Source organism: Terrapene carolina, unplaced genomic scaffold (genome assembly GCF_002925995.2).
Source record: "Terrapene carolina triunguis isolate 2854851 unplaced genomic scaffold, T_m_triunguis-2.0 Scaffold49, whole genome shotgun sequence".
Classification (NCBI taxonomy): Eukaryota; Metazoa; Chordata; order Testudines; family Emydidae; genus Terrapene; species Terrapene triunguis.
In genome coordinates, this window is record NW_020664400.1 from 2,470,587 (window position 1) to 2,491,958 (window position 21,372).

Below are 21,372 nucleotides of genomic sequence, written 5' to 3' on the forward strand. Positions count from 1 at the left end.
CAGCTGGAGGCAAAGAGTGAGGCGCATCGGGCGAGTGGGTCTGAGATCTCGGGACTTGGAGAAAGTGAGCTCAGTCCTGTTCCTGTTGAGGTCAATAGCAAAATTCCCATTGAGGTCCAGGGGGAGCAGGACTGGGCCTGCTGGGTTAACTGGTGTTGGCTGAGCCATATCTCGAAATGGCCCGTGTTAGATCAGTGTTAGGGGCTTGCTGTGAAGGAAAGCTAGGAAGAATAGCAAGAGGTCGATCTGGCTCCATCAGGAGCTCTTTGATGACCTGAAAATCAAAAAGTATCCCTACAGAAAAGTGAAAGTGAAAACCGGGACAAATTGCTAAGGAGGAGTACAAAAGACCAGTACAAGCATGTAGGGATGAAATCAGAAAGGCTGAGGCACCTGGCCAGGGACATGAAAGGCAATAAGAAGAGGTTCTTTAAATATATTAGGAGCAAGAGAAAGACAAGGGAAGTGTAGGTTCACTACTTAGCAGGAAAGGTGAGCTAATAACAGATGACATCAAAAAGGTGGAGGTGTTTAATGCCTTCTTTGCTCCAGTCTTCACAAGAAAGGTTGATTGTGACCAGATATTTAACACAATTAATGTTAACAAGGGGGAAGAAACACAAGCCCAAATAGGGAAAGAGAAGGTTAAAGACTATTTAGATAAGTTAGATATATTCAGTTCAGGAGGGCCTGATGAAATGCTCCCTAACTGTTTAAAGAGCTAGCTGCAACAATCTCCAAACCGTTAGCAATTACCTTTGAGAACTCATGGAGGATGGGTGAGGTCCCAGAGTACTGGAGAAGGGCAAACATAGCACCTATCTTTAAAAATGGGGGGAAATGAGGACTCAGTTAGCCTAACTTCAATACCTGGAAAGGTACAGGGAAAAAATTATTAAGTAATCAGTTTGTAAGCACCTAGAGGATAAAGGGGTTATAAGGAATAGCCAACATCGATTGGTCAAGAACAAATCATGCCAAACCAACTTAATCTCCTTCTTTGACAGGGTTACTGGCCTAGTGGATGGGGAGGGTGAGCTACAGATGTGATATAGCTTGATTATTGTAAGGCTTTTGACACAGTTCCATATGATTCTCATAAGCAAACTAGGGACATATGGTCTAGGTGAAATTACTACAAGGTGGATGCAAAGTTGGTTGAAAGATCCTACTTAAAGTGTAGTTATCAATGGTTTGCTATCAAATTGGGGGGATGCATCTAGTGGGGTCCCACAGGGGTCAATCCCAGTCTGATACTAGTCAACATTTTCATTAATGACTTGGATAATGGAGTGGGAAGTAGGCTTATAAAATTTGCAGATGGCACCAAGCTGGGAAGGGTTGCAAGCACTTTGGAAGACAGGATTAGAATTCAAAACGACCTTGACAAATTGGAGAATTGGTCTGAAATCAATGAGATGAAATTGAATAAAGACTGCATTTAGGAAGGAAAAAAATCAAATGCACGACTACAAAATGGGGAATAACTGGCTAGGCAGTAGTACCGCTGCAAAGGATCTGGGGGTCATAGTGGATCATAAATTGAATATGAGCCAACACTGTGATGCAGTTGTGAAAAAGGCTAATACCATTCTGGGATGTATGAACAGGAGCGTTGTATGTAAGACACTGGAGGTAACTGTCCTACTCTGCTTGGCACTAGTGAGGTCTCAGCTGGATTCTGTGTCCAGTTCTGGGTACCACACTTTAGCAAAGATGGGGACAAACTGGAGAGCGTTGACATGAGAGCAACAAAAATGATCAAAGTTTAGAAAACCTGACCCGTAAGGAAAGGTTAAAAAACTGGGCACATTTAGTCTTGAGAAAAGAAGACTGAGGGGAGACCTGATAACAATCTTCAAACATGTTAAGGGCTGTTAGAAAGAGGACTGTGATCAACTGTTCTCCACGTCCACTGAAGGCAGAACAAGAAGCAATGAGCTTAATCTGCAGTAAGGAAGATTTAGGTTAGATAGTAGGAAAAACTTTCTGTCTCTAAGGGCAGGTCTACACTACGGGGGGGGTCGATTTAAGATACGCAAATTCAGCTACACGAATAGCGTAGCTGAATTCGACGTATCGCAGCCGACTTACCCCGCTGTAGGGACGGCGGCAAAATCGACCTCTGCAGCTTCCCGTCGATGGCGCTTACTCCCACCTTCGCTGGTGGAGTAAGAGCGTCGATTCGGGGATCGATTGTCGCGTCCCAACGGGACGCGATAAATCGATTCCCGAGAGATCGATTTCTACCCGCCGATTCAGGCGGGTAGTGTAGACCTAGCCTTAGGGTAGTTAAGCTCTGGACTAGACTCCCAAAGGAGGTTGTGGAATCCCCATCATTGGAGGTTTTTAAGAACAGGTTGGACAAACCCCTGTCAGGGCTGGCCTTGGTTTACTTGCTCCTGCCTGAGTGCAGGGGACTGGACTAGATGTCCTGTCGAGGGCCCTTCCAGCCCAGCATTTCTATGCTTTATACCAGCATACTGAAACTGACTAGTGAGGGGATTCAGTAAATAAAAAGGGAAACCCAATGAGGCAACACTTTGAAGGGGAAGTAGATTGAGCATGCACCTCCAGCACAGAGCTATTGGTCTGCACACTCAGCAGCTCTTGCCGGCCAGCTGGGAGATGGCTTAGTGAGGGGCAGAGGTGCTGGAACTAGGGGTGCAGCACCACCCCCTGGCTTGAAGTGGTTTCCATCATATCCAGGGTTTACAGTTTGGTTCAATGGCTCTCAGCTCCCCCACTATGCACATTGTTCCAGCTCCCCTGGTGAGGAATTGGTGTCAGTAACACTAAATCCTTCTTAATTTGCACAGGCATAACCCTACCTCTTATTGATTACCTGGATTGCTGGACTGACCAGCAGCCCCTGTCCTGGACCAGGACCCCATTGTGCCAGCTCTGTACAAACCCAGGACAAAACCACAGCCCCTGTCCTGAAGAACTAACAACCTCATCTGAGATCAGCCCTCATTTGCTCTGCGTTTGCCTCCACGAGGCTTCTGTCACTCACCTGCGGCTGGCGATTAATCTGATCTGGCAACCCCCATCTAGCAGCCAAAGGCCTAATAAGCAGAGTGAAGCTAGACAAATTCAGACTGGGAACATGGCGCAGATCTTTAAAAGTGAGAGCAATTCCGCATTGGAAAAATATACCCAGGGCTGGGGTGGAGGCTCCATCACGGATCATTTTTAACTCAAGCTGGGATGTTTTTCTAACAGATTGGCTCGAGGTCAAGCAGGAAGTAATGCAGGGCAGTTCTCTGGCCTGTGCTGTGCAGGAGATCAGACTAGATGACCACTGTGGTCCCTTCTGGCCTTAGATTCTATGGCCCAGCTCTGCAGAGGATCTGGGCTCACAAATCTGTTGTCATTCCCCTCTAGTGGGTGGGCCTAGTGTCAGGGATCCTGAACTCCACCCCATTTGGTGCATGCACTGATGAGTGCGCTGGGCTGGGTGCGGGCAGAGACCTGCCCTGACAAGGTTACAGTCTGCGTTCGGGCACAAGAACGCCAGAGGTGAGGATAACGAATCAGCAAAGCACCAGAACAGGTGAGGCCGGGCAGGCGGGTGCAGTACTGAGATTATGCAAGGCAGGGGCACCGGAACGGGGGGGGCCAGGACCCCATCGCTTTTTTCCTGCCTTAAGGGTAAGTGATGGCAGGGAGGAGCTGGCGGAGAGGTGTGAGCCGCAGGCGGGGCCTCAGAGGAACGGATGGAGCGGGAGTGGGAAGAGGTGGAGCGAGGGCAGGGCCTCAGGGGAGAGGCAGGGCGGGGCCTTGGGGCGGAGCATGGGCGTGGCCCTGGGGAGAGGGGTGGGGTGTGGGCAAGGCCTCGGGGGAAGGATGGAGTGGGGCGGGGTCACGGTCCAGAGGCCTCTGGCCCCCCCACTTCTAGGGAGCTTCTGGCACTCCTGCATCGCAAGGCCTAATCGCGCTCCCATTGGAAGGTTCCCATTCCCTTAAAGGCAGTGGGATTGGGCCCGTTACAGCCTGCTGCTGATCAGTGCTCCGAACAGTAACTCCCTCGGTGCAGGGGAACCAGCTGCAGTTCCTGGCTAGGAGCAGGAGGGGACTGGGCACTCTGGCAGGACTGTGCATTCCAGTGTCCCCTCGGTGTCATGGGAACTGCTCCGCTGGGATGCTGGGGGCTGGGGGGTGTCCTTGTCCTTCGGACACTGGTGGGGGGTGAGGGTCCAGTGATGGAGATCGTGTTGGATAGAAATAATGCTAGACTTGTCCTGTCCTCGAGGAGAAGAGACCCGGCTGTGGGGAAGGATGTGTAGGGTCATGTTACCACAGGAGGGGAAGCTGTTCTGACTTGCTCACGCGTCTCTAAGCAGAAGTTGCTCAGGTAGCAATGGAGGAAATTCAGAGCAATTGTCGTTAGTCAGGGAGCAGGGCCTGGGGCAGCACCAGGGCCCCTGTCTTCCTGTAACCTCTTTTGCAATCTCTGGGCTGAACCTTCTTTGATTCACCTTGTGTCATCTCATTTCCTCCCTTTCACACGCATTAGCTCAGCCCTGCATGCTGGTGAGGTGCCTGGGACGGTGCCAGCAGAAAGACCTGGTTCTCACGCACGAGCTGCGCAGGGCTGTGATGTATGTTGGATTCCCTACACCATACGCCTCAGTCAGGAGCAGCTGGTAACAACAGTGTCTGAGCTACTACCTTCAGATCTGGATTCCAAACGTTCTCAGAGCCTGGAGTGTTTGGATCCGGGCTTCTGTGTTGGTCCCGGCTCCAATAAACTCATAGACTTTACAGTCAGAAGGGTCCATCCTGATCATCTAGTCTCACCTCCTGCACATCACAGGCCACAGAACCGCACCCACCCCCTCCTGTAACAGACTCTGAACCTCTGGCTGAGTGACTGATGTCCTCAAATCATGGTTTAAAGACCCCAAGTTACAGAGACTCCACCATTTCCACTAGTTTAAACCTGCAAGTGACCCAGGCCCCACGCTGCAGAGGAAGGCGAAACCCCGCTAGGGTCTCTGCCAATCTGACCGGGGGAAAATTTCTTCCTGACCCAAATCTGGCGATCAGTTCAACCCTGCGCATGTGAGCAGGACCCACCAGCCAGACACCAGGGGAAGAATTCTGTGTAGTAACTCAGAGCCCTCCCCATCAAGTGTCCCATCTCCGGCCGGTGGAGATATTTGCTGCACAACATGGATCTACTAGTGCTAAAAACAAAGTGGGTGGGAGACTAACCAGCCAACACCACTTACCTGAGCAACTTCCAGAAGAACATTTAGGATGAACTGTTACTACTAGCTGTAGGTCTGCAAGAGGAACTGCCACAAGCTGAACCAGTGCAGGCAAACTGTCAGACCCAGCTGGTGTTGGATAACTGAGCGAGAGATTCAGCTGCACTGGCAGTTAAAGAGTGGCTCTGTGCTGAAAAGTGACAGTCAGAAGAGGATCATGGGCTCCATGTTTATTGTGACTCCAGGTCAAAGCTCTGTGCAAACCCACCCTGGGATCTGAGAGCTAAGCTGGGCTCTTCCCGGCCCATGCATCAACCCCCAAAAAGATTCCCACACTTGGAACGACTGTTGTCGATGTGTGAACCAGGCTGCAGGTCAGCCCCTCATCCAGGGCAGGGTTGGTTCTTGTGGAGCTAATGGGAGTAGATGAAAATCTTTTAGCTCTGTAAATGCCACAGGTGAGCGTGGACAGCTGGGGAACAGATCTGCAGAGCAGGAAAGAGCCAGTTAACAGAGCAAACATCTGTCATTTACCCAGCACCAAAGATCACCTTTTCCCAGACTTGTTATGGGGTGTTCAGGAGGGGTTAAAAAAGCACAGCCAGGGTGGCACAGGTCAGAGCAGAACCAGACAGGCCTATATGAATCCTGGGTCCACCCAGAACTAAAGACCCACCCCCTCAACTGACCCCTCAGCAAGACCCAGAAAACAACAGGTTTCAGGGGACAAAAACTGATGGTGGTGGAGGTCCAAGGGAGGGCGCCGAAGGAGGATGCTGAGCAGAGAATCTGGACAGTTCTCAGCTGTCCGCGAAGGATCCCCAGGAGTCACAGAACCAGGCAGGAAACAACAAGCAGAAGTATGAGCCATGGGCCAACTCTATCCGCGCCCCAGCTGTGGCCCAGGAGCAGAACCGAAGGGACTGAGGGGTGCTGGACTGGAGCCCGCCTTGCTGTGCTGCAGCCTTCGGTAGAGGTGAGTGATGCTCCCAGCCTGGGGGGCGGGCAGGAGGGGACTATTTACACCCATCAATAAACCAAGCAAAAAGGACAAAGAAACAAACTGGAGAGGCAGGTGTGGGAGAGGTGCCGGTGCTGCCTGGGAATCTCCACGCACTGCCAGAGCCAACTGGGCCCGTTCCCCGCTGCCTAGGGTCACAGGGGGTCTCTCGGCGGGGCTGAGAAACAAGGACAAGGAAACATATCCAGGCTCATGGCAATGGACTAGAGCAGGAGGGAGTGGATGCAGTACAGGGTGGCAAACACTAGAGGGAGTTTCGGGATGACCTGTGACGTTAAAAAAAAATGGGGCTTTGGCTCCTTTGCAGTAGGTGAAGACCTGAGAGGTGTTTGTTTTGCAGGTGTTTTGTGTTTGATTCTCCACTGCAAAGTTCAGAGGCAAATGACAAAATTCAGGCCTCGCCCTGTCCAGGATGACTCTCAGGATGAGTAGGAAACTCGTTGAATCCTGACTGCTAAGGAAGTGAAGCACGTGCAGGCAGGCCAAGTGTTTACAACTCTTTGTATGGCTATTGCTGCACCGGTTTAACTTGAGCAAGCAGGCTGAGTTAGTGGGCTGGTCTCCCCTTCAAGCCCTGAGTTGTTCATGTTGCGTAGACTCTGCTCCGTCCTGCCTTCTGCAGTGACGAGGAAGATGACAAACGCATGGGAGGGGCCAGCTGCTCGGAGATGCTGTTGGGAATAGGGTTGCCAGGTGTCTGGTTTTCGACTGGAACACCCAGTCAAAAAGGGACCCTGGCAGCTCCGGTCGGCACCGTCAACTGGGCATTAAAAGTCCGGTCGGCGGCACACCAGGGGCTTACGACTAAGGCAGCTCTCTGCCTGCCCTAGCTCCGCACAGCTCCTGGGAGCGGCCGCCAGGTCCTTGCGGCCCCTAGGCGCATGGGCAGCCAGGGATGCTCTGTGTGCTGCCCCCGCTCCTAGTGCCAGCTCTACAGCTCCCATTGCCCAGGAACTGCAACCAATGGGAGCTGCAGGGGCGACGCCTGCGGGCAGCACGCAGAGCCTCCCTGGCCGAACATACGCCTAGGGGCTGCACTGCAGGGACCTGCTGGCTGCTTCCTGGGTAAGCGCTACCGGGACCCTGCATCCTGAACCCCGTCCTGCACCCCAACCCCCTGCTCCAGTCCAGAGTCCCCTCTTGTACCCAAACTCCTGGAGCCCGCACCCCCTCAACACCCCAAGCCCCTGCCCCAGGCCTGAGCCCCCTTCTTCACCCCAAACCTCATCTCTGGTGTAATGATGCTGGTTCTGGCAGGACCCAACTGAGAGTGCCAATTCAGGACAAATTGCTTAAAGCAGGGCTGGGGCCAAGGCTGGGGTTTTTCCTCCTCTAAGGCAAACCAAACCAGCCAGACAGAGAGGACTTTGGTTTCGCCCCACTGGCTAACCACAAGTCACACAAGCAATTCCCTTAGACACTCCAGTTTCCCAGTATCACCACCAGTGCCACTCGCTATGGAGATGAATGGTTATGAAAACCAGTAGCCCAGTAAAAGAAAAAAGGTTCTCGTGATCCCAAAGGACCAAGCCCCAGACCCAGGTCAATATACAAGTCAGATCTTACCCACAAATCACGCTGTTGTCAATCCTTTAGAATCTAAAATCTAAAGGTTTATTCATAAAAGGAAAAAAATATAGATGAGAGCTAGAATTGGTTAAATGGAATCAATTCCATACAGTAATGGCCAAGTTCTTGGTTCAGGCTTGTAGCAGTGATAGAATAAACTGCAGGTTCAAATCAAGTCTCTGGAATACATCCCCCGCTGGGATGGGTCATGAGTCCTTTGTGTGAGTCCCTATTAAATACCGGCTCGCTGATCGATCTCAAGCGTAACCCTCCATGGGGAATTGTCATCACCTCGGGACCTTCCGACCTGGCCTAGCCTCGTATCTTTGCTGGGGCCATCCCAGGCTCCTCTCCTCTGTGGATCGGGCACGGAGGGGCCCTGGAACACGCACTCACCAGTGGGTTACACACCCACACCAGAGACTCCCCATGGCATCTCCTAGTCCAAGCTCACCAGTGGTCACACGATTGCAGCTTTGCTGCTGCTGGGACCACTACAGGAGTCCTGGGCCTGCCAAGCTAGGCAAGCAATAGGGAACTGGGTCGGGGGGAACAATTAGTAAACAACCAAAGGAGACAAGCGCCCTCCGGACGTGATGCTGCGATTGTAGTGTTCTTCACCGAGCCAGTGGGCATACTGCCATTGAATACTGGGCACTGGATCGGGCCCTCAGTGCAGTGACTCTGGATCTACACTGGAGTAACTGAGAGCAGAGTTAGGCCCTCTTCCTGAGTGTGTGAGCAGCACATTGTCCATGTGCTCATGGCACTTGGTGCATCTCAGTGTGCTCAGACCTAGTGCTCCCACCAGTGGGCTACAATGAGTTATCTGTGGCCGATTAGCTACAATGGGACATCTGCTATGCGAAGCCAGCCTGGTTGGGGATCTGCAGAGTGAGTCTCCTGGATGAGTTGGTATCTGGCTCTTTTCAACTACTCCGCCAGTTGGTCCAGAAGGATCATTTAGCCGTGCTGGATTTCCTAATGCATGGGTTATTTGCATGTTGAAGTCACTCCCATGAGACCCACCCCTCCTCCCAGTATAAATAGCTGGGTGATCGCTACAGAGAGCTCAGCCTGAGCCTGCCTGTGACAGAAGGAGCTTCAAACTAGATGCCCAACAGGTATTGCTGTTGACAGATCTGCTGCTGGGAACATTCCTCTCCTCCACTGCTAGCCCCTGGGCATTCAGCAACCCCCAAGATGGTTTTGGCCCTTCCTCTAGCTTTGCTTGTTACTGTGCTTGTCCTCTGGATGCTTTTCTACTATTTTATTTATATTGTGGTAGCACCTAGGAGCACTAGTCCCAGCCCAGTCTCCTGCTGTGCTAGGTGCTGTACAGACAACCCAAAGAGCTGATAATCTAAGTATAAGCCAAGTAGGAGCAGGTGGATACAGACAGATGGGGGAGCATAAAGAAACAATTCTCTCTTTCCTTTTCAGAATCAGCCCTGCCAAGAGATCTCACAAAACCAACGGATCCGAGGACAGTCTCCAGGTAAGTCTGTTCCCATCTGTAAAGGTGCGGGACTCACCCCTGCGGCGCCTCCTACTGGTCATCTCAGGGAATTAGCTCTTTTCCAGCCTGGGTGCCCTCTGCAGGCCAGTGTCCCGCTTGTAGCTGGCCCCGTGTCCCTCCCGGACCCTGGTGCCCCTTTACCCTGGGGCTGCCCCTGCTCCCTGGCAATACCTCACCAGTCTCTATGGGTCTCCCCTCTCTGGGAAACCCCCAACCCTCTAATCCCCACCTTGCCTCAGTCTGGGCTACTGCCAGTCATCACCCAGCCCCTGGTCCCTGGGGCAGACTTCAGTGTAAAAGCCACTCATCATAGGCAAGGGGGTTCGGACCTGCTGCCTCCCAATACCTCTATGGGCCTTGAACCAGGCCCTGCAGCCTAGGGAGTTGCCAGCCTGGAGTTCCCCTGGCTCTCTCCAGCCCTGCTTCACTCCCAATACCCTTTCTGCAGGCAGCCAGGTCCTGCTCTCTCCCAGCCTGGAGAGAGACTTCTTCTGGGTCCCTGCCTTACAGTCTTTTTATACAGGCCTGACTGGGGCATGGCCCAACTGCAGCAGCTTCCCCAAGCAGCCCAGCTTAGCAGCTCTCAGCCACAACCTTCTCCTAGGGCTGACTTTAACCTTTTTCCCACGGGAGTGGGGGAGCCGCCCCACTACACCATTGTATAGACAACACTTTTAGGAGACAGCAGCACTTTAGACTCCGTGGCTCTGGCAAGAAATGCTGCATCCATCGAGGCGTTTTGCAATATTAACACAGCAGATGTGGATATAAACTCTGGTGTGGCTGTACCTCTGGGGCGGGGTGGAGTGTGTTACTACACATGGTATCGATTGCATACATCACATCTTGAGAAAGAGACATTGTAAGGTAGAGAAGCTAGCTATGGGAGACGGAGGGTTGAAGAAATGAAGGAATTTCTGAGTACTAAATTCCAGAATTGATCAGATCTCTCCCCGCCCCCATCATGGGAGAGCAGTCGAACTAGCAGCGCAGGGGGCACTGGGCCTGGAGCGGGGCTGGGAGGGCAGCAGAGTGTCTGTGCTCACGATCTCAGACAGTAATTTCCTACCAAGGCGTAAACTGGGAGCGATGCAGACGCAGCTCCCGTGTCTGAGACCCTCGGCTCCCGCAAGGGAGAGAAATCTCACAGCTCCTTGTTCTTTCCCCAGTGACCCTGAGGGCCCCGTCTCCGCGGCAGGATCGGCCTCCACACACACGGTACTGATCTGCGCTCATGTCACCCTGCCCCGTGTATAAATGGCTGAGAGTCCCGGCCGAGCCCAGGGGCAGCGGCAGCCAGATACGCAGAGCGCTGGGCCATAGCGGGTCCCAAAGGGTCACAGCCTCTTGGTGTGGACCCAGCCTGGCCTCCTGGACCCGCTCTAGGGCCCGCTCTGCAGGGGCTGTTCCCTGGCTCTACCCCCAGGGGCCTGTCAGGGGCAGAGCAGCGAGGGGTGGGATTGCCAGTGGCCCACTGGGTTAAGGGGGGGTCAGTTACTAACTGACCCTAGTGTCTGTCATTCCTGGCTCCGGCCTGGCTGGAGAAACCCCCCTTGCCCAGCACATCCTGCCAGCAGCTAACGGGCGCTGTGAGGCCTGGATCCTCCTGCGTAGGGCAGCCTGGGTTGGCCGAGCCCTGTCGGTGCAACTGGGCTGACAACCTGGCCCCAGCTAGCCAGTCCGGAGCCTTCTCAGAGCGGCAGAGAGGGGTCACCACCCGTAGCCCCCACAGCTGCATCCTGGGCCAGGCCCTAGCGGGGAAGCATCCCACCCCCGGCAGCATTGCCAGTGGCTGGTCCACGGCCTTCCTCCTGCTGCGGCCATGGGGAGGGGGGGGGGGGCGGCCCCTTTGGCGATTCCATGGGGAGCTGCCCTGGAGCTGGGCCAAGGGAGGTGAGATGAGGAACAAGCCCTGATTTGCTGCCCATCAAGATCCAAGCCAATCAGGTTGCTTGGCAGGTGGGGCTCACTCCCACCCCTGCACACCCCATGCCATGTACTGCTGGCTGCCAAGATCTGAAGGGGGCAGTGGGCCAAAGATGGGCCCTGCTCTGCCCCTATCTTGGCTCAGCAGGGCCCATGGGGCTCCCCCCATGGGACCAGCCTGCCTGAGAGCTGGTGTCCATCTGTTCTTCCCAGCCACCCCACTCCCACCAGGACACGACAGGCACCGGGCACACATCCACCACAATGGCATTCCAGCCAGGAGCAGGGTCAGGGGGACAGCCGAGTGAACCACGTGGGAATCAGGACAAAGACATGAAGGATTTGTTCGACACATTCATTAGGAAAGGTGAGTCTCTGGGCACGGGGTCCAGATAAAGGAGACTCTCAGGGCCTGAGAGGGCTCCCTGGCAAAACTCCTTTTTCTGCCTTCTCATCAGCCAAATTCCTGCTCACTCTTGTCCTTGGCCAGGGCCGGTGCAAGGAAGTTTCACGCCCTAGGCGAAACGTCCACCTTGCGCCCCCGCCCCCAGCTAACCCCCCCCCCCCCCCGCCCCGCCCCCACCCCCCCCCCCCCCCCCCCCCCCGCCCCAGCTCACCTCCACTCCACCTCCTCGCCTGAGTGGGCTTTTAGGCGCCCCCAACCACTAGGCACCCTAGGCAGCCGCCTAGTTTGTCTAAATGGTTGCACTGGCCCTGTCCTTGGCCCAGCACCGAGGAGGGGCATGGCAGGGTCAGACAACAGGCCTTGCACCTATAGGTGCTGCTGGAATTAGGGGAGTGTGGGTTCTGCCGCACCCCCTGGTTTACAGTGTAGTTCAATGGATCTCAGCACCCCCACTATACAAATTGTTCCAGTACCTCTGCTTGCATCCCCAGTTTACAGCAGCATCACTGAGAAAAGAATCTGGCCCCAGTGCCCTGAATTATGTGCAATCTAAACCATCTCCCCTGGGATCTAGAAGCTTGCTTTATGGTCATATCTCAGGGGAAAACTCTCAGAAGAAGGGAGATACAATTTCTTAGAGTCCAGTCTGTATCATTGGAGCACGGCCCGGGGACCGGGATGAAGGGGCAGCAGCAAGCCCTAGGCAGTTACCTGCTTCCTTGCAGGAGCTCTCCCTGGGATAGTTTATAGGGGACAAGTTAAGAGGGAAGGAGCTGAATTCACTGTGCACACTGAGGGGTCATGGGGTGCCGGGCAATGCTATGACATTGCAGGGCCATGGAGGGGAGGAATGCAAGGAGCTATGGGGCTGCTGGGGGGCAGATCCCTTTACGACGGACATCCTCGTCACCGTAGGAGAATTTCTACAGTTAAGGTCCTGCATTAATGTTTTGCCTTTCCCCATCATCCAGAGGAGGGTGGTTCCACTATTATGGACCTCCCCACGCCGTTCATCTTCACCCTGCGTGACGTCAAGCAGAAGGTCGTCCGCTTGCAGAGCAACAATCTTGTGGCCGAGACCTCCAACTCTGACCCCGGTGAGCTCCACACCCCCTCTCGTTTCCCACTCCCGCTGGCTGTGCTGCTGCTTTCCCCCGGCCGAGGCAGAGAGGGGTTGAGGGCCGCGTTGCCCTCTCCGGGGCAGTGCCCGGCAAGGAGGAAATCTGAGTGCAGAGCCTCTTGCTCTCCCCAGCCCAGCGGATTCTGCCAGGGGGCTCGATGCAGAGCAGGAGCCAGGGTGGGGCAGGAGGCTGCCAGGTCTGTGGTTCAAGGGCTACCCTTATGGTTGCTCCCTGGGGGGGTGGATTAATGCTGCCTCCCCCTGCCATGTGTGTGCCCCTGTGGTAAAGTGACTCTTGGCAGTCTAGAGACCTGAGTCCTCTCGTGTTCCCCCTGCAGAGAAACTCAGCGTGGTGCCCAACCGGTTCGTACAGGGCAAACAGTATCCCATCATCCTGGGCGTCCAGGGAGGAAGTAGCTGCCTGTCATGCGGAACCTCGGCCCAACCCAAGCTGCAGCTGGAGGTGAGTGCCCTCAGCAGGGGAGCTACCAGCCTTGAGGAACAGAATTTGCACCTTCCTCTGAGGTGGCTGCTCCTGGCCCCCACCAGGGACGGGATCCTGAAGTAGCCGGAGCCGTGGGCTGCTCCAGTCTGGCTGTTGCGGGGCTCCTCGTGGATCAGACAAGTGCTGGGGGCTGAGTGGGGTGGACGTGGTTCCCGGATAAGGCTGTCCACGTGGGAGCTTGGTGAGTGGGGCCCGTGTGCCCATCAGGGGGCAGCAAGAAGCTAAGGGGCAGGAGGCCCTGCCCAAGACCCTGCTCCATCTTGGAGACACAAAGGGGGCAGGAGGAATCAGGGTCCAGCCCCCGCCCCTCAGCTTCTGATCTCACTTGCCCAGGCCTTGAAACCACAGGCTGGCACTGACTGTTTTCACTTTCAGCGGGATTTGTCCTTGCCACCGACAGCGGAGGTGATGGAGGAATCTTCTCTCTCCACCATGGAGCTGGTCCAATATGGACTGAATGGTGGTCAATAAAATGCATGGGAGCTCTGAACTGCTGCCCCATTTGCCATGTTTGTGGCCCCATGCGATGCACGGTTCATGGGCATCCGTATGGACAGAGTCACAGAGCGATCTGACCTTTAATCTTGATCTGACCCTGCCAGGGTGGAGGGAATGAAGACCAAGGTCATGTGATGAGGTGTACAAGGCCTGCTGGGGGATATGAGGGCAATCAGAGGAGACTGCAGGGAGAGCAGACCTGGGGATGGATGCTCGCTCCACTCCTAGGAAAGAGCCGGCAAGGAGACCTAGGCAGGGGGTCTCCGCAGAGCTAGAAGAGCTGGGAGAGAGACCTGCTAGGAAGGACGGCTCAGCAGGGAGAGGACTCAGAGCCTGGGCCCGAGGTGGTGAGCCCCCTAGGAAGGCTGGGGGAAGATCTGTGTGTTTAGAACTTTGTGCTAATAAACCAGACTCCCGGAAGGGGAGAGTTAGTGAGAAAACACTGGCAGTGTGAAGTTCAGTTAACTGGGGAGGAAAGGGAAACTGGGGCAGCAGACAGGCCCAAAGCCAGAGTCGGGTAAGCCTCTGCTACAAGTGGGCTTATGTTCCCATAAATGTTTGGGGAAGGGCTAGACAACCATCCATTGTCACCTGCCAACAGGGATATTTGCGATTTCTTAGTCCCCTGTTTATAAAACTAATTCAGCCAATCAGCGAACAGGATCAGTAGCGTGTGACTTTGATGACCAGTCGCAGACAGCGAGCCATGCACAAATAGGCTGATAATTGTTATCCTAGCTGGTCCTGAGACTGGTTGGGAATAACAGAGACACTTGCAGAACTAAGGGCTAAACGCCCAGGGAATGTTGTTCCCAGGAAATAATCCAGCTTCCTGCCACAGCATCTTCCTTTCTCTTCCCCGCTCAGAATAAGCAAATCATGGAATTATTTGAAGACAAGGAGCAAGCCACTCGCTTCACTTTCCACAACATTCCTGAAGGCAGCACCCACCGCTTCGAGTCGGCCGCCTACCCGGGCTGGTTTCTCTGCACCTCTCAGAAGAGCAGCGAGCCCATCCACATCACCAACCGCATGGGTGAGACAGAGATCACTGAGTTCTATTTCAACAGGATTCTGACCTAATAGCCACCTGCGATGGGAAGACACTCGAAGTATGCGATGGATGACGAAGACCGCAGAGGTTCCCCCCTTCACCCCAAATGATATTGCTTCCTTCTTTGTAGTCCTAGAAATTAAAGTAGTGTCTACTCTCCTTTTTCTGGGAGACTCTCTGGTGACTCCAGAACTCGTGGCATTATGACATCACCGGCTCCAAGGAAGCAAATCCTGAGCAGTTGAGAGGGGATGGGATATTTAGCCAGGCTGGGTTTTATGGTCTTGTTTTTTATTAACCTCTAGTTAACACAAACACTCAACACATAGTTGGGAGCAAAGCGTTTGCTGTTAAAGATCCAGCAAAAGGTCAAAGCCAGCCCCTGCTACAAACTCAGAGCAGAGGAGGGCAGGGTGAGCCCCTGCTCTCGGAATCTCTGTGCCAGCATCACTAGGTACCCATCCCAAAAGGAGCTCCAGCCCCTGCATCGGGGCCAACCGTCAAGGGTCCCGTGACCCAGTCACATGGGTTCACGTAGGATTGGGCATTTCACTAACAAATATGGTCCCACGCAGCATATGGCCCCAAGGAAATGCTGTGGTAGCATTAGTGGTGCTCTTAGATCCAGGTCAGGAAAGCAGCTGTGGGCAATATAGCACTTAAACACATGCTTCAAATTAGTGTGGCTCATGTTCTTTCCTGACTCAGGGCCACGGTGCAGGTTCTGATCTCCTTAGAAAGCTCCCAAATCCCATTAGCCACCTTATAGTGCTTGGATGCTATGAGTACGGGCCTATTTCTGCAGGCACTTTACTCCTGAGTGCACTGCTGGCTACGCTGGGCATGCTCATTGCAGTCAGCGGAACTCCTCGCAGTAGGAAGCAGCAGAGGCAAAGTTAAGGTGTTAGCTGGACTGAATCCTTAGACATCTCTCACCAGATTTACGCTCCCTCACATAGATTCCCAGATTCCTAGGCCAGAAGAGACCTTGTGAGATCTTCTGTGTCACACAAGCCAGAGAACTGCCCACAGTAATCCCTAGAGCACAGCTGTTAGAAAAAACATCCCATCCGGATTTAAAAATTGCCGGTGATGGAGAATCCACCATGATCTTGGGTAAATTGTTCCCATGGTTAATTACTCTTACCGTTAAAAAGGTACATCTGATTTCCAGTCTGAATTTATCTAGCTTCAACTTCCAGCCGTTGGCTCTCGTTAGACCTTCCTCTGCTAGACTGAAAAGCCCATTATTAAATATTTGTTCCCCCTGTAGATACTTATAGACTTTGATCAACCACCCCTTCACTTTGTTAAAGTAAATAGATGGAGCTCTTTGAGTCTCTCACTGTAATGCAGGTTTTCTAATCCTTTCATCATTCTTGTCGCTCTTCTTTGAACTCTCTCCCATTTACCAACATCCTTCTTGAATTGTGGGCACCAGAACTGGACACAGGATTCCAGCTGTGGTCACACTAGTGCCAAATATAGAAGGAAAATCACCTCTCTGCTCCTACTCGAGATTCCCCTGTTCGTGCAGCTCAGGATCACATTAGTTCTTGTGGCGACAGCATTGCACTGGGAGCTCATGTTCAGCTGATGATCCACCGCACCCCCCCAAATCTTTTTCGGTGTCCCTGCTTCCTAGGGTAGAATCTCCCATCGTGTAAATATGGCCGGCTGCCTTTGTTCCCAGATGTATCCATTTACATTTAGCTGTATTAAAACACATATTGTTTAGTTGCGCCCAGTTTACCAAGCAATCCAGATCTCTCTGTATCAGTGACCGGTCCTCTTCGTTATCTACCACTCTCCCAATTTTTGTGTCATCTGCAAACTTTCGGTGATGCTTTTATGTTTTCTTCCACGTCATTGCTAAAAATGTTAAACTGTTTCTTAATCTTCCCTTTGGTGTTTTATTAAGTGTGAACCCACCATACTTTGGATTAGACTACGCTCTGCTATATGAACTCAATGGGAAGTGCAAATTAGCCGCATCACCAGGTGCTGTGAATGAGTGAAATATGCCAATAAATACCCCTGTACATATTCAGATGAAGATGTTTTGCTACATTCATGAGAAACATAGCTGGATATGCCAAACATTATCCCCTGAATTATTAAATTACCACCTGGATAATTTAGTGCCAATTTCATTAAGGTCAATGGGGCTCTCACGTCTAGACCTCTATAAAATGCTTTGAAATATAGTCCAAGCTCTGGGCCACTGGCTAGATGGGGAGCTGTGTGGTTGGATTGTACACGTTGGTGGCTTTGCTTACGGCTCCTTCAGAAATACTGTGATCGCATCTCAATATCTGTTTGGCCTTTTTCTAACCAAACTTTCACTTAACGGATATTCACTCACTGCCGCTCAGATACATTGTGATAAGTGACTTTCTTTTCTGGTTTTTCCCCTTGGTTAAATGCAGTTTTGAAATTCTGTATGTGGGGAGCAAGAGGAAATAAATGTTTTGTGACTCAGAATCTCCACTGTGGTCACTTTTTGCATTTTGTTGACCCACTTTAGGGAAGCTGTAGAGAGAGATGGGGCCATCTACCTTGCGCATTTCTTTCAGCTCTGGCGGCACTGGCATAAACTGCGGTGAGCCCTGCTCCAGAGCCAGTCATGGCTAAGAGCCGTTTAGCTTGTCTATTCTAAAGGTTTCAACAGTTGGAGCTTCTCCTGGGGCAGGCCACTGATGGCTGAAATTGGGGCCCAGCCCCAGGACAGACGAGGCCAGTGTGTAGCTGCTCACGGAGGCTAAACTGGCATAGTTCACACCTCGTTCCAGCCACCTTGTCTGGGAGATTGGATGGTTCAGGGGAAGGGTGATGAGACAGAACCTTTAACTTTGGGTCCCTGGCCAGTGCACCCAGGGCCGGCCTTATGGTTGGGTGACTGGGGAGACCACCCAGGGTGCCATGGTCAGAGGGGCACCATGCTCAAGAGGCAAAGAGCAGGGCGGGCCTGGGGTGAGAGGTCACAGAAGGGAGCTTGGGGCAATGGAGGGAGGAAGAGGCAGAGGGGCTGGTGCCCAGGGAGGCAGCGTGGTCCAGGGTCGATGCGGGGATGGGTGGGAGGCATTGGGGGACGGGGTGATGGTGGGGAGGCAATAGGGAGGCAGCGGGGTCCAGGGGTGCCAAAATACAAGTTGACCCAGGCTAGGGTCACCAGAGAGCAAATGTGAAAAATCGGGACGGGGGTGGGGGGTAATAGGAGTCTATGTAAGAAAAGACCCAAAAATTGGGATTGTCCCTATAAAGTCGGGACATCTGGTCACCCTAACCCAGGCGCCATTTTCCCTAGGGTCGGCCCTGAGTGTACCAGTGGCCCGGGGTCATTGGTATCCTCTGCTAGCTATAGTATGTGGTGACACTTTGGGAAGTGACCTGGTGAACTCTGTGCAGAACCTAATGGAGCTGCAGGAAATGGCTGCCGCTGACTGGCCCCTCTGCAGAGAGCCAAGGGAATGAGTGGGCCTGGGAGGCTGAGCTCCAAAGTTGCCCCTGAAAGAGAGCCCTCCAAGCAGGGTTGAGACGGGGGTGGGTCTGTGTGGAAGGCTGACCCACGCTGCGCCTGTTCTGTGTATAAATAAAGGATCTGGGTGTCCAGTGCCGTATGTGCATCAGTATTTACCAGCCATAAAACCTGGAGACCCCCCCACCTGCTCCAGTCAGGATCACAGGCGGGGGAGAAGTGAGCCTCTGTACTAGATGATAGCTGGCGTGCTTGTGGTACAAGTCCTGTTTGGAACTGGGTCTTAGGACTCGTACCCCGGGGCTGGGCGGCAGGGGGCGGACTGGTACCATGCCTCCAGCCCCATAATGGCAAAGGCCAATCCTGGGCAGCAGAGAGCCCGGTTAACCTGAGTAGGCTGTACCCAGAGACAGGATTAGGTGTTTGCAGAGTGAGGCATGTTCAGGTTACTTCACAGATAAGATTTCTCTGAGTGGGGAGGAGATGTCTGGCTCTGTGGTTGCAGAACTGGTTGTTGAGGGAGCAAACGCAGAGTCTCTTCAGTGTCTGCCACATGCACTCGCAGCTCTGGTGATGCTGCCCGGAGTAGAGAGTGCAATGTGTCCGTTATCGCCATGAACATCCTGGCTGGCAACAGGCGGGTGTTGAGTCCAGAGGCAGTGTTGCCTAGGGGATAGAGTGTTGGGCTGGGACTCAGGAAACCTGTTCTGGGCTCTGCCACTAGACTGCTGGGTGACCTTGGGGAATTCACTTGATCTCTATGTACCTCAGTTTCCCCATCTGTGAAATGGGGGTAATGAAGCGCTTTGAGATCTACCAATGAAAAGTGATGCTCAGCCTCGCCCTGAGGGAGGATGACTTGCTCATTTCATTAAGGCAGCCGGCTTGATAACCCAACCCTTGGCTTTTAGACGCTTTCCCAACGCTGCCCTGCCTTGCGTCTCCTGTTGCTGAGAAGGCTGTGGCTGAACAGCACCAGCAATATCTGGAGCCCTCATGCCTCTCAGGCTGCAGGCAGGTGGGTTTGGGGTCTGGGCATGGTATGGAAATGGGCTGGCGGTGCTGGCTGGCTTATCTCTGTCTGCCAGTGGAAGGGGATGAGTAGCTTGTGCCAGTTTTCTTAGCTCTGCCAGCTGCCTTAGCTACATGGGTAGATGGAGATCCTCTGGGCAGCTCTGTGCTTTGCCTGTTTAGGAAGCCCCATAGGGTCATGTGGGGAGTTGGTCTCATACCCCGAGATGCCCCCGTGTTCACTTGTGTAAGCGGGGGAATGGTCCCGCTATTGTGGGGAACTTTCCTGGCTTCTGCACTACCCCGGTGAAGTGGGTTAGCGAAAGGAGCTGAGTCCTCGCTCCCACTTCCTTTACCCAGAGGCCTCCCTGCCCTCGATGACTCCCCTTCCACTCTCCTGTCTGGCAGAGTCCTCGTAACCCCAACAAGGCTGGGCCCAGGATTCCTGGGGGGCTCAACCCCCAACACTGCTGTGGTCACCTAGGACAGGGGCTGGGGTGTCCCCACTCTGGGGTGCTCTCTCTGCACTGAGCACCTCCCTGACCCACTGATCATTTCATACAATTTAAAGCAAATACAAGTTGTTTAACAATTAATTTAAAAAAAGAATAATGAAAAATGGGAAAGGTTAAAGGAAAACACATCACCCAGCTCTGTGGCAGGGAACATTACAAACAGTGTCTCTGGAACATCAGGGCACTTCACAGTCTGTTCCTTGTAGGACCCAGGTCTCCTTCTCAGGCCCTGTTCGTGCTGCAGGGATGCTGCGGGTTGGACACTTGCAATGGTGGTGGCCACACACCTCCGGGCTTTGGGTGCTGGGACCCTTCTTCCCAGCGTCAGCCCCCCATCAGGTTAAGATCCCCCTCCCAGTCTGGCCTGCAAGGACCCTTGGCTAGGGGTGTCTTTTTGCACTGGGTCCTTTGCCCAAGGTCCCCCTTTGGCTGGCCCCACTTGCTCACCACACCTGGCTCTGTGGCTGCAGCTCTGCTCCCAGCACAGGATCTGCTCTCTCCCTGGGCTGTGTCTCTGGCTCTGTGGCTGCTTTTCTGGCCCCTCTGGATCTGGCACTGCTCTGCTCCCCAGCTCAGTTTGGGCCCCTGCTTTCTCCTTAGCTCAGCCCCACTCTGTCTGACCCAGGCAATTCCAGCTCACATGGACGACGGGACCCCCCTGGCCTCCTGACTCCCTGATTGGCCTGCCCACCCTGTCAATCAGGCTCAGAGGCTGAGGCTGACCTGGAGCATTGGCCTCTCCCCAATCTTTTAGTGCTGGGAACTAGCCAACCAAAACACCCCCACTGAACGTTAGTAAGGGGGCAACAGTCCCCTTACACTTAGTTCACTTAGGCAGGGTGACTTCTGGTCAGCGCTCTCGCTTGACGTGTCTGTGGGGCCAGGAGGTGGCTAGCAAGGAGGCGTGGGTCCCCCAGGGCCATGTCTACACTGCAAAATAAAAGACCCACGTCCGTGAGTCTCTGAGTCCGGCTCTACAGACTCAGGCTTGCATGACAGGGCTAAAAATACCAGTGTAACCATTTCTGCTCAGGCCCTGAGACTGGGCTTCCCTCCCCCACCCCCCGGCCCCAGGCCCCAGGTTTCAGAGCCCAAACTCCAGCCCGAGCGGGAAAGTTTACCCTGCTATGTTTAGCCCCGTTGCGTGAGTCTGTAGGCCCGGCCTCTGAGACTTGCTGCTGCGGGGCCGTACCCCAGGACACTGGTGATACCCAGGTTTCCATTCCCACTTCTGTGTCTTCCGACCCGCCCTATATTTTGTCCCTGCTTCTTTCCTGGAATACCTCTACTGTGAGGTGAATATTTTGCACTCCCAAGGTTACCCCAGGGGAAACCGCCCCGCCTAAGTTACAGTACAAATTGCTGGGGGATGGCTGAAGAGACATCTGCCTGGGTCCTCCACAGAGGGCTCTCCGGGCTTTGTAGGAGACCCGAGGAATGGATCAGAGAGCTGTGAGCTGTGTGCGAACTACAGTCCGGCAGCTAGAAACGTGTCTCTGGGGTGATTTCGCCTCTCTGGGGTTCAGCAATGTAT

At 53.7% G+C, this 21,372-nt stretch overlaps 1 protein-coding gene across 1 annotated transcript; it reads left to right on the forward strand.

The window, feature by feature from the left end:
* The first annotated feature begins 11,515 nt into the window (after window positions 1–11,515).
* Window positions 11,516–14,863, forward strand: LOC112104842 (interleukin-36 receptor antagonist protein-like). Its single transcript, XM_024197404.1, has 4 exons — window positions 11,516–11,618; window positions 12,629–12,754; window positions 13,116–13,240; window positions 14,648–14,863. Exons 1-4 carry the CDS (start codon window positions 11,516–11,518, stop codon window positions 14,861–14,863), a joined length of 570 nt encoding a protein of 189 aa, XP_024053172.1.
* The last annotated feature ends 6,509 nt before the right edge of the window (window positions 14,864–21,372 follow it).